Raw genomic sequence first — 16,932 nt, 5'->3', positions numbered from 1 at the left:
AAAGGGTTTCAAGCTGCACTAGGAGAGGTTTAGGCTGGATATTATGAAATATTTCTTCACAGAGAGGGTTATAAAACATTGGAATTGTCTGCCCAGTGCAGTGGTGGAGTCACCATCCCTGAGGGTATTCAAGCCGAGTGTGGACCTTGTGCTTATGGACATGGTTTAGTGTTGACCCTTTAGTCCTGAGTCAAAGGTTGGACTGGATGATCTTCAAGGTCTCTTCCAAACAGATATATTCCATGATTTTGTTATTCCAGCTATGCCTTTCTGAAAAGTTAGTCTTCTGGGAGGCTCTGGTTAGGGTTCTCCACTTTCTCTTGATATTTTGATAATGGTTGTAGCCTTCAGTTTGAAATATATTTCTGTGAAAAGTATGTCTTTCTTGTTTACTCGTTTGTGTAAATGTTGTCAGTAGATTTTTTTGTGCTTTGGGTTTTTTTTCAACTAGCTCTAATAATTCAAGGCTTATGTGTTTTCTGAAGACTTTTGAGTGTTCATGGTGCACATATCTCAATTCACGGTCAGGTGAAACACAAGTTCTGACAAGAATTTACAAGCCAAGTCTCTCTGTCTTCATCTTGGTGTTAGAGAACACGACATATCTCTGCCCTCCTCTGTCTCCTTCAGCCATGCTCTGGATTATGAGGGAGCAGGTCAGTAGCATGGGACATGCACGTTAGGGCTTTGTGCTCTTTGGCTGGTTACATGGCTCATTTGTCATGTGCCATGGGTGCAATATGTTGAGGCTGAGACACTGCACTGAAGCAGAAACTGCCCAGTTCCCAGTATCATAGGATCCATAGTTGGTTTGGGTTGGAAAGGACCTATAAAGTTCATCTAGCCCAACCCCCCTGCGGTCATCACAGACATCTTCAATTAGATTAGGCTGCTCAGAGCCCTCTCCAACATGACCCAGAATATTTATTACTGATGGGTCATTCCTCATGTATAGGAAGCGAGAGGTCAACACAGCTTCAGCCTTGGTGATTGTTTGCATGGTAAATATCCTCCTAGTGTCTTCCACCCAAGCTGCTGATAGACCCATGTGTATGTGCTGCTGTAGAACTATCCAGTGACTTTTCTGTCCAAAATGTGTGTGCCAAGTAACAGATGTGTACAGAAAGAGAAAGTGGATACTGAGTATTCTGGTCTTCATAGTCCCTTAAAAAAATAGCTGTAAAAAAGAGAGAAGGAGGCTGAGGGGAGACCTCACTTTCTGCAACTGCCTGAAAGGAGGTTGGAGCCAGGTGGGGGTTGGTCTCTTTAGTAAAACTGATAGGATGAGAGGAAATGGCCTCAAGTTGCACCAGGGGAGGTTTAGTTTGGACATTATAAGAAACTTCTTCACTGAAAAGGTTCTCAAACACTGGAACAGGCTCCCCAGTGTGGTGGCTGAATCCCCATCCCTGAAGGTATTTAAAAGATGCAGAGATGTGATGCTGAGGGACAGGGTTTAGCATCAGACTTGGTAGAGTTACATAACAGTTGCACTTGTATGAAGCAAGCCAATTAAGAAAATACTACACTGTTCTTAAATCTATTAGTTAATCTATAAAGGGTTGAAAGCAGCTGTTCCAAATGGGTGGTCACTCAGTGGTGATGAATGGCTGAAGTCTCAGTGAAGTCTCACACAGTGTAAGCACCTGTAAAGTCACACACAGAATTCTGTTTCTACCTTCCCTCTTGAGGAAGTCCAGAGAAACAGAATTGGTTGTCAGCATGGTTTTGTTTTGGGGGTTTATTTAGTTTTTTTGGTTTTTATTTTGAGTATGACTAACAATATTTTTTTTTCTTCTCCTAGGGCATTTATGTAAGGGATGCACCTTTGAAGGACATCAAAGTGCCCAACTTCCGCCGGTTTATAGCTTATTTTAGCGTGGTAAATGCCACAAAGAGGGATGCTGGCAACTATCGCTGCATGATTCGGACGGAAGGAGGAGTTGGTGTCTCCAACTATGCAGAGCTCATAGTCAAAGGTATTTTCACCATAAAAAGCAGTATTTGCAGGCTCAGTGTGTGGAATGAAGACCTGCAGTTGCTAACTCAGTAAGACTGTTACCCATGGCCTGTTTGAGTCAATAAGAGGTTCAATTAATAGACTTTCTTTGTGTAAATCTTAACAGTCTGTCCAGCTGTAACAAGGGATTGAGAAAAGCAGCCAGGGCTAATTAATGAGTTATTTGTTGATTGCTGTTTTCAATATTTACTCCAATTGCTGTCTTTGGAATTAGATCATAGAATCATAGAATGGTTCTAACACCCCTGTCATGGGCAGGGACACCTTCCACTAGACCAGGTTGCTCAAGGCAACCAACCTGGCCTTGAGCACCTCCAAGGAGGGGTTATACATGACCTCCCTGGGCAACCTGTTTCAGTGTCTCACTACCCTCACTATACTGAATTTCTTCCTAATATCCAGTCTAAATCTCCCCTCCTCAAACTTCAATCCATTCTCTCTTACACTGTTGCAACAAGCCCTTGTGAGGGCTTAAAATGGATGAAGTTGTTCTGCATCCTCTCTTTCTCTCTCTGAATTTGAATATGACCACTGATGAAAAAATGAGGCAGCAATTATCGCTACAGATGTTTTAAAGATTTTTTTGGTGGTGTTTGGGGTTTTTTTGGGGTTTTTTTTGTTTTTTTTTTTTGAAGGTATGAACTTAATGCTGGCTATTTACCTTCTTTTTGGAGATTCTGTTCTAAAAATACATATTTACTACAAAATATCTAAATGTAATGAAAAAATTCTTTACTGTGAGGATGCTGGAGCCCTGGATCAAGCTGCTGTGGAGAGATTCCAAATCCACCTGGACATTGTGATCCTGGACAACCTGCTGTGGGTGACCCTGCTTTAGCAGGGGGATTGGACTAGATGTCCAAGGAGGTTGCAGCTAACTAGTATAAGAAGATAAGACTGAACAAATTGTATGAAAATTCAGATCATAAAATGGTGGGGGTTGGAAGGAAACTCTTCGGATCATCTAGTCCAACCCTCCTGCTGAAGCAGGGTCACCTACAGCAGGTTGAATGAACAGATGAGGAAAGAAAGAAATAGGCTGGGTGAGATAAGGCATGGTGGAAAAAAATGAGGTTATTTCAGTCCAAGCACAAAAAGGAAATAAAAGATATCCCAAAATGGAGACTTTTGGAAGTCAGAAAAGAAAATGTGGACTATGAGCCCCAAAGGGAATGATGAAGCATCTTTCAGGCTTAACACCAATGAAAATGAGGAAGAATAGTGTGTGCTTGAAGCAGTCTTGCAGCATCAGTGACAGGAGTTAAAGGAAACTGAAGAATTTATGTTTGGGTTTTTTTCCCTTTTCAATTTCTGTAATTTAGGGTGTTTAAATTTACTAGTGCTCCTTTTGCCATGCGGTAGATGAAATTACAAAGCGTATCATTAAAGAATTTGTGCTTACCCAGGTTGTTCTCTGCACTGGGCACTGGGAACAAGTGGATAGCCTTAGGGTGTAATCCCATTAACTACTTGTAGAGTGGCAAAGTAATTATGGTAATCCCCATTGCCTCTACTGGAGCTTTTACAAGACCACCTGCAGGTCATTCCTTCTGACCTAAAAAGCTCTTATTTTAAACATTGTGCTGTAAAACCTGAAATGACTGTGCTGAAATAGCAGCATTAGGGGCTAATTAGTAAATAGCCTTTCTTATTGATGGCTTATAATTAAGAAATTGCACTTGCTAATTTTTTTTTCATCAGTTTCTCTGCAACATTGGTTAGCAAACATCTAAGATAGTGGGCGTCTTTCAGTGAAGCTATATTTATACTTTCTTTTTTCTAATATCCATTACCATCAGTAAATCAAGAAAAAAAATACATTTACCCATATTGCTTCTAATGCTTTAGTATACTTGGGAATTACTGATGGCTTAACAACTACATGTAGAAACAGTTGTGTAATTACTCCCTGCTCTTTGCTGCAAACAATGAATCTGATTCTTTTCTCGTTTACTCTGGTGTAACTAAGCTGACTTAAGAAGAATTTCCCTGGAATTACATTGCAGGGATGACAGGAGAGTAACAGTTTGGAAGTTAGAGGCAATCAGATATTCACACTTGATGTGCTCTTCCATTCTGGTTACTGAACTTGTAACTCTCAGTTGTAAACAAAGTAAATCCTGTGTTCGAGTTGGGATTTATTCAAAATACCTATGATTCTGTGGTTGTTTTTTTGTTTGTTTGTGGTTTCATTTGGTTGGTTGGTTTGGTTTTGTGGTTTGTTATTGATTTTGAGGTTTTTGTTTGTTTGCTTGTTTTTTTGGAGTTGTTCAGCCCAGAGAAAAGAAGATTCCAGGGAGACCTTCTTCTGGCCTTTCAGTACTTAAAGGGGCCTATAAGAAAGATGGGGACAATCTTTTTAGCAGGGCCTGTTGTGACAGAATAAGGAGAGGTGATTTTAAACTAAAAGAGGGAGATTTAGACTGGAAAGAAGGAGAACTTTTTTTACACTGAGAGGTGAAACACTAGCTCAGGTTGCCCAGAGAGGTGGTAGAATCCCATCCTTGTAAGCATTCCAGGTCAGATTATTTGGGGTTCTGAGCAACCTGATCTATTTGCAGATATCCCTGCTGAATGCGTGGTTCTTTAAAGGTCCTTTCCTACACAAACTATTCTATGATTCCATGACCTTTGTTTTTATTTTGGGATGTTTGCATGCTAGAGTGGGTTACACCTCCTTCCAACATTCATTCCCTTTCATTGTAAACATAATTTCACTAAACAGAAACTCCTATATGTCTCTTATGCAACCCTCTTTAAATCTTCTATTACTACAATGATGGTGCTGTGTGGCACTGGAGATCAAGTACCAGAACCTTTAAAATCAATGGAAATGTTTTGAGCATCAGGTGTTCCAAACCAAGCCTGATATCATAGAATCATAGAATGGTGGGGGTTGGGCTGGACTTTCAAACGGCATCTAGTCCAACCTCCTCTGCAGTAAGCAGGGACATCCCCAACTAGATCAGGTTTCCTGGAGCCCTACCTTGAATATCTCCAGGGATGGGGCCTCAAACATCTCCCTGGACAACCTGTTCCAGTGTTCCACTGACCTCATGGTGAAGAACTTGGTCCTAACATCCAATCTCTTCTCTAGTTTGAAACCATTGCCCCTCATCCTATTGTTACAGGCCTTTGTAAACAGACTTACAGTACATTAGAAGTTGGAAGGGACCTCAAGAGATCATCAGGTCCACTCCCCTGCCAAAGCAGGATCACTTAGGGTAGTCTGCACAGGAATGCATCCAGGTGGGTTTTGAAAGTCTCCAGAGGAGGAAACTCCACAACCCCCTGGGCAGCCTGTTCCAGTGTTTTGTCACCCTCACTGTAGAGAAGTTTCTCCTCATGTTGAGGTGAAACCTTCTGTGTTCGAGTTTGCATCCATTGTCCCTTGTCTTATTACTGTGCACCACTGAAAAGAGCCTGGCCCCCTCCACCTGACACCCACCCCTCAGATATTTATAGACATTGATCAGATCCCCTCTCAGTCTTCTCTTCTCCAGACTAAACAGCCCCAGGGATCTCAGTCTCTCTTCACAGGGGAGATGCTCGAGTCCCCTGATCATCCTGCGGAGCCCAAAACTGGATGCAGTATTCCAGGGGTAGTCTCACCATGAGTGGTCTTTCTCCATCCTCCTTGTAGGCCCCCTTCAGGTACTGGAAGGTTGCTATTTGGTCTCCCCAGAGTCATCTCTTCTCCAGGTTGAACAACCCCAGCTCTCTCAGCCTGTCCTCATCGGAGTGGTGTTCCAGCCCCCTAATAATTTTTGTGGCCCTCTTCTGGACCCATTCCATCAGGTCCATGTCCTTTCTGAGGGAATAGGAAGGAAATCTTGATGGGAGATACGGAACAAAATGCCTAGTGGTCTTTTTTTTTTTTTACTTTCTCTTTTTTTTTTTTTTTACTTATATCTTCTTTTCCTTCTTATCTTCTGTACCTTATCTTCTTTTCTTACCTGAGCAGATATTGCTTTAGCAAGGTTTAATCTGTATGGAGAAGTGGAGGGGGCGGGGGGGGGGGGGGGGCGGGGAGGGGGACTAAGGCAATTAAAGAGCTGTCAATTAATCTCATGTTATCTTATTAAAGAACTGTAAACATGAATATTGTCTAGTTAATGAGCAAAAAGCTTGTCAGTGAACAATTAGTTTGGCCTTAAAGAAGAAGGAAAAAGGATTTTTTTTATTTTTTAAATTTTTGTTGAGAACTTTATGTTATCTCATGTGACTCTTAGAGGGTGGTGAAATAAAGCATTGATTGCTCTATTTAAATCAAAACTGAAGGGGAGGATTTCAATTTCCACAAGTGTTTGCTCTGATAGGAGAGACTGAAAAGGCAAGTGCCTTGTCATTTTGTGTGCTCAAACTACACAGGAGCCTCGTCTAAGTTTGTCAGGGAATTGGATTGAAATGCCACTTTATCTAATGGGAGACACAAAATTGGCCTTGTCAGATCGCCCACTTATTGAAACAAACAAACAAACAAACAAATCAAAACAAAACGAACCAACAAAACCCCAAAAAACAAAGAAAAAAACCAACCAGCAGTTTGTGTCTAATAGGTGACACAAAAGTAATCAAACATCAAGCAAAAGGAAAATAGGAGGATGGAACTGATTAAGTGTATTTGCTGATGTAAATTAGGCTTCTGTGTATGATCTCTAAGTTGAATTTTCCTAACAGTGGGCAGATCCAACACAGATCAGATTTAGGAGAGCAGAATGAGCCTGTCTGAGCAGACATTAGATTATTGCAGAGTGCAGACTGCTTATTGAGTTCAAACAAGGTAAACCCAGGTGTCAAATTGGTTAAAAGGAGTTTTGTAAGGTTTTTAAGCGAGGGCACAGCAAGGTAGCCATCTGTAATGTTGGCAGCTTAAATGTCTCCATCTTTCCAAATGGAAGATTTAACACCAGGAGCAGAAACAAACTGCTTCTAGACCTCTAGAGAAAAGAATTTCTTCTGGAGGGCAAAATCATTCTGAGATCCGGACTCAGAAAATATTAACAAGTGCTTGTCTGTGTCATCAGTTGTATTGTAGTGTTGTTTTTGGTTGGAAAATACCTCTAAGATTGAGTCCAGCCTTCAGCCTAACACTATCATGGCCATTAAACCATGTCCTGAAGTACCATGTCTACATGTTTTTGAAAACACATTTTGGAATCTAATCTGTAGATGAAATATACACAACCAATTCACATCTGTTTTCTCTGTTTTCTCTACCAACTGACATTCCATTCCATGCTGGATCCATCAGTCTGTTCATCATCTCTCTCTTTTTTTTTTTTTTTTTTTTTTTTGTCAGGCAGTGCTGCTATCAGGACTTATGTTCATGGGTTACCTAACAATTTCTGTCATGAACTCCTGCTTTCAGATGTTCATATTTTGGTAAACTGATTCCAGGCTGGTGTTTTCCTCAGCCTGAAGGCTTTGAGACACCCTCCAGCCAAAGCACTTGAGATAGTTCAACCATGTTAGCAAGCTGTCTGTAGGAACACACTGGAGTCTCTGGGCTTCAAAGAAGGGACGACTTTTTTTTTTTTTCCCCAGAAAAAAAGTATCTGTCATGAATCCTGGTTTTCTGTTCCTTGGAAAATTTGTTTACATAGAGTAATAGAATCATTATGGTTGGAAGAGACCTTTCAGATTGTTAAGTTCAACCATTAACACAGCACTTCCAGGTTCACCACTAACCATGTCCCCCAGCACCACATCTATATGGCTTTAAATCCCTCCAGGGACTGGGATTCCATCACTGCCTGGAAAGCCTGAACAGTAAAATCACTGAATGGAATTGGTTCTGTTCTAGCTTAAACCACAGCAGTGCTTAACTCTGGCTCTCATATTTATTAAATGACTGGTTAAAACAAGTATCATATTTGTGATGAAATGTTCATTTTATGCAACCTCAAACCCTGTAAGATGACACTTGTCAGTATTAAACTACATTACTACAGTATAGTATCAAACTGCAGTATAAACAGGCTTTGATGAAAAAATGCTGCTTACGTTAACTTTTTGCACTGTGGTCACAAAAGAATGAAAAATATGCCCCGAGGGATCAAAAGACAATAAAATACTGCCTGTTTCAAGTGCTTGTAATATTTGCAATGACTTGGTGTAACCACTAACCTTAGTGACCTAACTCCTGAGTCCGCATTTTGAATGGCACTTCAACAGCCCTTTAGTAGTGTTTGAAACTGGAAAGTAATTAACTGTTCTTTCAGCATGGCTAAGTAAATGCCTCAGGATGCTTTATAAACGTTTCATTTCATGTCTTGGTTCACAAAACAGCCTAATGATTTAAATTGATGCTAAATCATTTTGAGTTGAGTCAGAGCTGTTTGCAGCCGTGCTGGTGCTCCATGAAGCCATAGTTTATATGCTTCAGGAATAAGGATTTCAATATGTGTCTAACCAGGAGATCAGTTTGCCAATGTATTGTCACATAACAGCATTTTCCTTAGTGATTTGAAAATATAAACAATGTTTGTTTATCTCCTGGAATCTACCACGAAATACAAAGCTAATTTTATGTCTTTTCCAATCACTAATGATTATTATGGAATTAAACGCTGGAGAATGTCTTCAAGGTCGAGTCCAAACTTTAACCCAGCACTGCCATAAACTGTGTCTCTCAGCACCATATCTTTTAAATCCCTCCAGGGATGGAGACTCCACCACCTTCCCTGAGCAGCCTGTTTCTGGGATTCACCACTTTCCTAATATCTAATTTAAATCTCTCCTGGTGTAGTTTGAGGCCATTACCTCTCATATGGTCATTTTCCTTGGGAGAAAAGACCAGTCCTTACTTCACTGCAGCCTCCTTGCAGGCAGTTGGAGAGAGCAAGAAGGTCTCCCCTCTGACTCCTTTTCTCCTAGCTGCTCTTCACCAGACCTATTCTCTAGACCATTCACCATCTTTGTTGTCCTTCTCTGGATTCATTCCAGCACCAAAGTGTCCTTCTTTCAGTGAGGGCCCCAAAACTGAACCTAATATTCAAGGTATGACCTCACCAGTGCTGAATACAGGGGGACAATCACTTCCCTGATTTTACTGACCACTCTGTTGTTGATCCAAGCTAGGATGCTGTTGGCTACCTGGGCTCACACTGGCTTATGTTCAGACAGCTGTTGTCCAGCATTCTCAGATAGAGCTCTTAGGAGATATTTTGGATTGTTGCCTGCTATAGCAAGTTTTTCATGAGAACAAATTATCTTTGTGAAGCTGTCAAATTGATATACATAAGCATTTTAATCTTGTGTTTGGTGCTTTATGATGTCATATTTCAGCAGTTACAGATTGCACCGATGACTACGATTTTACAGTGCTAATTAGAAACACTGTCTGAGGCGTAGCTAATCTGCAACGTACTTAGTGCTCTGAGAGTTGAGTACTCTCTGTGTAAATGAAAAAAGGTAATGCAGGATAATTATGTGTTTGTTAAAACAGCAATTCTGCTATTTCTCAGGATGTATTAATACTTATTTCCAGAGTTCCCATCTCCCTTGTGCTTCTTTCTTTTATGTTCTTTGACTTTGAAGTCCTCGAGAAAATGCTGAAATAGATAAATTCATCTCCTTTTCTGTTTGACTGCCCATATCTCAACACGTTGGGAAATGGTTAGCAGAAGAGAATCTGAATTTGCAGCTTTGGGAAGGCAAATGTTTAGTGTTCATTACGTATTCTGGGTAGCCTTAAGAAGGTGGCAGTGTTTGCTGATAGATACGTTAGGAATATTGGATCAAACAGTTCCTTATTACAGTGGCCTGATTTCATTCTGCTGGAATATATTTAACCAATGGGATGGTGAATTTTATGCAGATGTGAAGCATGAAAGAGCAGAGTAATTCCCTGTTTAATCAATAGGAAAAAAAATGAATTTGTTATTTACCTTTAAAAAGAGATGAAGTCTGCAATTCATTTCAGCAATCTAATTTAAAATGAGATGTCCAACAGGTAATAAATAAAAGTGGGTTTAAAATTTCGCTCACTTTTGAAAATCTTTAGAACCCAAACTATCAGGGCATCACACATACTTGCTCTGTGAGAGAGCACTGCTGGTCTGTGGTAGTTAGTGGAAATAAACCATTGTGTGAAACAAGAGCCAGACTTACTGTGAAGATTCAACAATTCCCCCAGCTCTCATTTAGAAACTCTCTCTATTTAACTAAGGTATAAGACTTGAGGAAATACTACACTTATTCTGCTTACACAGAAGTCTGGAAATGTAAAGGCTGAGTAGTACAGTCTGTGAGAAATTTAGAAGCTTTAGGTAAACCTTCCTGAAATGGTTGTCTAGCCCTGGAACAGGCAGCTCAGTGAAGTGATGGAGTCCCTATCTCTGGAATAGTTAAAAAAAATGTACAGATGTGGCACTTAGGGGCACGGTTTAGTGGTGGATTTGGCTGTGCTTGGTTACTGGTTAAATCTGATTATCTTGGAGGTCTTTTCCAACTGAAACGATTTTATGATTCGACAATATGAATTAAATTCGTTGTGTTTTCGTGGAGGAATCACTAAGGAAACACAGCAGCAATTCTAGTTTAAAGGGTTCACTTTGACTAGGATTTATTTCCACTAAAAAATGTATTTGGATGAGGAAACCTGAGAACATATTTTAAATTGGAAGTTAAAAATTGATGTGTAATGTCTAGCATATGGAGTCAAGGGCTGGGCTGGCCACCAGATGAGTGACAGAGGTTCCCTGTGAACTCCTCTGCCTTCCCAAAAGGAAGAGAAAAGGAAGAAGGAAGAGAAACTATTCGGTTGGGAAAGAAATTCAACCAGATGGAACAGGAATAATAAAAATCCAATAAGAGACATAGATACAAAACAATATCCAACCTAACCCCTGATGGCAATGAGGTCACCATTGTCGCCATTGATGTTGGGGGCAGTCACTGTGGAGGTCCCAAATTAGATGCAGCAGCAGCTGGGAATCAGATTCAGGAGGTCAATTCTGGAACTGTATTCAGAAACACACAAATCGGGATCAAAGACAGAATGTACAGAGTCCTCTTGGGCCACTGGCCATTGAAGAAGAGACTTGACCCTAGTGACCCCTCAGCTTGATCCTGAAGGTGATGTCTGGTGATGTCTATGGTATGGAATCCCTTGTCTAGGGTCACCTGTCCTGTCCGTTCCTCCCTGCAGGTGACACCTCTAATTTCTTGCACCCCAAGGTGGGGCACAAGATGTGGCAGTGCTCTTACTCTGCACAGGAGCAAGTCTAAGCCAGAGCCTGTCTGCAGCCCAGCCGTTGGCAGTGACTCTCCCCATCAGTGCTCTCACTGCTAGAAGCAGCTGTGGAAACCTGCCCTGAACTTCAGAATGTGCTGTCACTAAACAGAGACCGAGCTGAGAAGTCAAATCTCTACCCAGAATTAGTTCTAATCTAGCTCAAACCAGGACAAATAGAATTCTAGTCATGCTTGGTTTGAAGTTATATGGTGCAAAAAAAAAGCTTCATGTTAAAACCTCAAAGTGCATAAGCAAAAGGGTTTGCATATCACAGTTTATTGGAAATAAGTTCATTGGTTCTGATGATTTCTTCAGATCTATATTTTTATTCAGCCTTAACCTCTAATGCAGTACCAATCCCATTGGTTATTTGAATGTTATAGAAACAGAAAAAATGCCACTGTAATCATTGCTGCTTTATACAACTTCTTGTCCTTCAGAGCCTCCAGTTCCCATTGCCCCACCTCAGCTGTCCTCAGTTGGTGCAACTTACTTGTGGATCCAGTTGAACGCCAACTCCATCAATGGAGATGGACCCATCATTCAAAGGGAGGTTGAATATCGGACTTCAAGTGGGAGCTGGTATGATATTCAACCCGTGGACTCCACAAGCTATAAGATTGGACACCTGGATCCTGACACAGAGTATGAAATCAGTGTGTTGCTTACAAGACCAGGTGAAGGAGGAACCGGTTCTCCTGGTCCAGCTCTCAAAACAAGGACAAAATGTGCTGGTGAGTACTCAAAAATAAATGTTGTAAGCATCTTTCTAGGGTTGAATATATGTTCTTTCCCTTGTAAACTGCAGGAATTAAGACTGAATGATTTTAAGCTATTAGCTGTGATGACCTTGAAACCAACCATTGGTGCCAGGGTAGGTTGTAGATGAAATTGTGCCTGTGGATGCCTTAAAGTGGTCAGTGTAGAGTGCTGGATAAACAATTTTTTCACTCAGGTGTGCCCTCAGCTCTCTCCATTTCATTACATCCTTTTCTTGCCAGTGTGTGTTTAGGTTTCAGGTTAGTTCATTTTTCTTTTGGGTGTGTTGTGCAAATGTTGTTTGCTTTGGATAGAATTTCTTTTTTCTACTTTTTTCAGTGTTGGGTATATCAAACCCAGATAAAACAGAAAGAGATCCTGTGTGACAGCAAAAGGATGGAGTGTTACATCTCAATTAGCAGCTGAGGTTTAGCTTTCCTGAGTGACTGAGAGAATGTCTTTTCATTAAAATGAGCTAGTGTGATTTGTGATGCTGTGTAGCAGCCTTGGCTCCTGGTTTGGATGTTGTAATTAATAGTGCTGACCTATGATGGTAAAAAGACACAAAGTAAACATATTATTCCAAAGCAATTGTACAGTAATTTTCAGGAAGAGTGGCACTGATATTAATTTGGGATTCAACTACTCAGAAAATAGAGTATACTGTGACCTGGAATATTTTCATGTCATTAATATTTCCCCTCCTAATATTTTGAATCTTCTTTCTGCTGCTGTGAAGTTGGTGGAAGATAGAAAATGAGGAAATTAGACTGAGGGAATGGTATTAGCTTATTGATCCTAATCCTTTAAAGACTGGTTTGGTGTTGTTTGTCCTTTTTAATGATGTATTTCTTTTGAATATGAAGGTAAAGTTATATTTTTGGTGAAGTCACATGGCAACTTAGTAGGGGCTAAGTGGTGTTTAAGTTAATCTGGTTGGTGTGATGTGAAGCATAGGATGAAACAGTTACAGTCAGGATCCCTGCGTTGGTTTTGGAGATACAACCTTGTACAAGTATTAGCTCTTAGGGTTGGGGTTTTTTCCTCCTTTCATTACTGAAAAGATGTATTTAATGCAGAATGCCAAAGAGCACTACTGTGAAGTTTAAGTAATCACAAAATTGTAGAACCTTTTTTGGTTAGAAAAGACCTTTAAGATCATTGAGTCCAGCCATTATCTAACTCTACCGAGTATTTACTATTTATAAGGTGTTCTTTACTAGACTAAGATAACTGCAACTTAGTCAAAAGTAAGACATAAAAATTCATTAGACTACTTCCCCTGAGGAGTGTTTCTGGGTCACTACGACTTGCATAACAGTGCAAAATCATAGAATCATAAAATGGTTTGGACTGGAAAGGACCTTAAAGATCATCTAGTTCCAACACCCCTGCCATGGGCAGGGACACCTTCCACTAAACCAGTGGTTCTGTCTAGACCTGGTCAGTATATTTGCAATACACAAATACTTCAGTTACTGTAAAATTATAGCATTTTTTTTTCTCATAGTTTGATCATCTTCTTATATGATTTAATAATGTAACATTGGATTGGGAGATAAGGTTGGGAGAGCTTATTGTGGCCTTTCAGTACTTACAGGAGGCCTGTTAGAAAGCTGGGGATAGACTTTGTAGCAGGGCCTGCTGGGACAGAACAAGGGGTGATGATTTTAAACTAAAAGAGGGAGACTGAGACTAGATAAGAGGAAGAAATTGTTTATGACAGTAGTAAAATGCTGGTGCATGTTACCTTGAGAGTTGGTAGAAGCCCCATCCCTGGAACCATTCCAGGTTACATTGTTTGGTTCCTTGAGCAACCTACTCTAGTTGCAGATGCAAGGGGGTTGGACTAGATGAGCTTCAAAGAAAACATTCTACAAATCTATTTTAAAATAGAAGGAAGGGAAGAAGACATGTGGATTGAGATGAGGGCACTTTAATAGGTGAAGCAAGAGCTGCACTCACAAGCAAGCCCAAGTGAGAAATGCGTTCACTGTTTCCCATCAGTAGGCTATTCCTGGGAAGAAGAACTTTGGCATACATAATGCTTACTTGAGAAGACAAACACCATAACAGTGAGCATACCCTCTTCTCCTTTCCTTCATCTTTGGTTGGTTGACAATATGGTCTGGAATAGCCCTACAATGAGGTGAAGTCAGCTTTGTCCCCTTCCAGACACTTGTCCACCTCCAGTTTATTCACTGGAAGGATGAAATGAGAAAAATAGAGCCTTAAGGCTGTGCAGGCACTGCTAAGCAACATTCAAAACATCAGTGTGTCTTCAACCTTGGTTTAGTCACAAATCCCAAACACTGCACCATACAGGATGTCAACTGCATCCCTGTTAAACCCACTAGAGAGAAATCCATAATTTTAATCATAGAATCACAGAATTATTTTGGTTGGAAGACACATTTAAGATCATTGAGTCCAACCATTAACCCAGCACTGCCATGTTACCACTAAACCGTGCCCCTCAGCACCAAATCTACTTGTTTTCTTAAACATCTCCAGGGATGGTGACTCCATCACTTCCCTAGGCAGTCTGTCCCAGGTCTTGGCAACCTTTTTTTGGGGGGTAAAAAATCCAACCTTTTGGACCAAGAAAACCACACAAGTTTTGGTGTTTTTAATTATATATCCATTTGAGTATTAAACTGTGCAATCAGCCTCATAAACTACTGTGTACTGGAAGTATTTTATTACCTGATGTCTTATAATACATCAGCATTATTGGTGTTTTCATTAAGCTAAACAGTAACCTTCTGAAATTAAAAGCAGAAAATGGTGGCTAACTGAAAAATTTAAACTGAGTGATGATATTAAATCTCTCTCTACAAATTGGCTTTTTTTTTCGGTAGCAGATGATCCTGCTTTGAAGGTGTAGTGGTTATTGGTTAACTGTTAGCAAGTGACATGCTAATAACTGGCCCAAGGGCTTAAAAGGGATGCTGATAAACTAATGATGGTATAATTAAGCAGGGTGGAAGTAAAATAATGACAGTCTCCAAAGCATACCACGGAATTAATAAAAGAGGAATCTTTAAGAGTCATTGCACCTTTTTAATTACTGCCATAATTGTATGTTGCTTGCCAGTTCCCTTGGGGTCTAGCAAACCACTTGGAGACCTGAAGCAGTGTGTTACACATTCAGTAATCTTAGTAGTTCACCAAAGCATTTGAAATATGTTTCCATTTTAGCAAAATGAGATTTCAGAGTCCTGGCTGTAACTTCTAGTAAATAAAAGCATCTATAATTAGAATGCGAAGAAATGCAAATGCATTCCCCTCACTGGAGCAGTTAGATACCTTCTGAAGTGTTTTGCTTCCTTTTCATGAAATGTAGTACATAAATGTAAGTGCTCTTGCAATGTAATGTTCAGGGAAGCCAAAGAATTACATTCAGGTTTGGATTAGATTTAACATAGAAAATGAAGTTCAGGTTTGAAAAAGAGAAGTTTCAACCACGGTTGAGTTAAAAAAAGGTTTGTCATTTCAAGGTCTGAAATGATAGAATGTTGTAATTCCATCAGTTGGAAAAGACTTTTAAGATCATTGGGTAAAATCATTATCTAACTCTACCAAGTCTGAACACAGGATCACAGAACCAACCAGGATGGAAGAGACCTCCAAGATCATCAAATCCACTCACCCAACCCTAACTAATCAACTAGACCATGGCACTAAGTGCCTCATCCAGTCTTTTCTTAAACACTTCCAAGGATGCTGACACCACCACCTCCCAGGGCAGCCCATTCCAATGGGCAATCTCTCTTTCTGTGAAGAACTTCTTTCTGAGATCAGAAACTTCCCCCTGCACAGCTTGAGACTGTGTCCTCTTGTTCTGTAGGTGGTTGCCTGGGAGAAGAGACCAACCCCCACCTTGGTACAACTACCCTTCAGGTAGTTGTAGAGAGCAATAAGATCTCTCCCTATTTCCCTCAGCACCACAACTCTGTCTTTCAAACACCTGCAGGGATAGGGATTCAACCACCTCCCTGAGCAGCCTGTTCCAGAGTTTGAGAACCATGACATGGAGCACTTTCCACTTCCTACAAGATGGACAGTCTGCATCCCCTCTTATATGTCATTCTGAATACTCAGTCATTTTTGCAGTTGGTCTTTACTATTTTCTACCCTCCCATCTTCTTTTCTTATTAACTTTGTAGTTAGTCTCTCCCTTCTTCAGTGTTCATAACGTAGCCTATCTTGAACCTCAGTGTTCCTTACTGCTTATTTCCATGCCCTTCCCTTTTCTATACCACTATTATGAAAGATTAGTTCCTTCTTAAGACCTTGCATAGGTTGAGATGGTGGCTGCCTTTCTCTGTCCTTGCAGGTTTCTTGGGACCTTTTGACTTTTTTGTCTATAGAAAAAAGGAAGGAACCTTGTGTCACTGGGTATGAAGTTTTTCCTTCTTGTTGCTATGCGTTGGATATCTGCCTGTGAAAGAGGTTCAGGGTTTTTTCAGCCATATAACAAAGTCTTAACATCACATAGTTTTGTGATCATAAGAAAATGTCAACTTGAAGCCATCATAAAGGTTCTTCTCTACTGCCCTTAGAACTTCACAGTTGTCTCAGAAGTTTGAACCAAAGTTGTGTTGCCGTGTTGTCTCTTCTAACCCTCAGATTACAGACGTCCTGAAGAGGAGGGTTACAGATATTGCACCATCTTAGTTTCCATGGAAAAGAAGTGCAGTGGTGTTTCTGAAGTCACCATTACAAACATGAAACTGTAATAAACTTTAGTGGGAAGTTGCACTCAGTTTTTAGAAAAGGAAGTCCACAGTGAACTTTCATTTCATGCAAGGTTTTTTTTGGAAACTACATTACAATTTTAATGAAGATTTGAAATGAAGGATCCCTACTCTATCATAATTTCTCCTAATGCTTTTCTGATAAACAAATC

At 40.3% G+C, this 16,932-nt stretch overlaps 1 protein-coding gene across 1 annotated transcript in view; it reads left to right on the top strand.

Annotated features, from left to right (window-relative positions):
* PTPRM (protein tyrosine phosphatase receptor type M) overlaps positions 1-16,932 on the top strand; it is a 515,441-nt gene that overhangs the window by 186,787 nt on the left and 311,722 nt on the right. Inside the window, exons 6-7 of the mRNA XM_054381571.1 lie at positions 1,805-1,979; positions 11,702-11,995. Coding sequence (XP_054237546.1) covers positions 1,805-1,979; positions 11,702-11,995 — 469 coding nt within the window. The remainder of the gene's footprint in view (positions 1-1,804; positions 1,980-11,701; positions 11,996-16,932) is intronic.

The sequence above is a fragment of the Indicator indicator genome, chromosome 6, assembly GCF_027791375.1.
Source record: "Indicator indicator isolate 239-I01 chromosome 6, UM_Iind_1.1, whole genome shotgun sequence".
Taxonomy (NCBI): Eukaryota; Metazoa; Chordata; class Aves; order Piciformes; family Indicatoridae; genus Indicator; species Indicator indicator.
The sequence above is the reverse complement of the archived record's forward strand: the minus strand, read 5'-3'. Positions and strand labels throughout refer to the sequence as shown.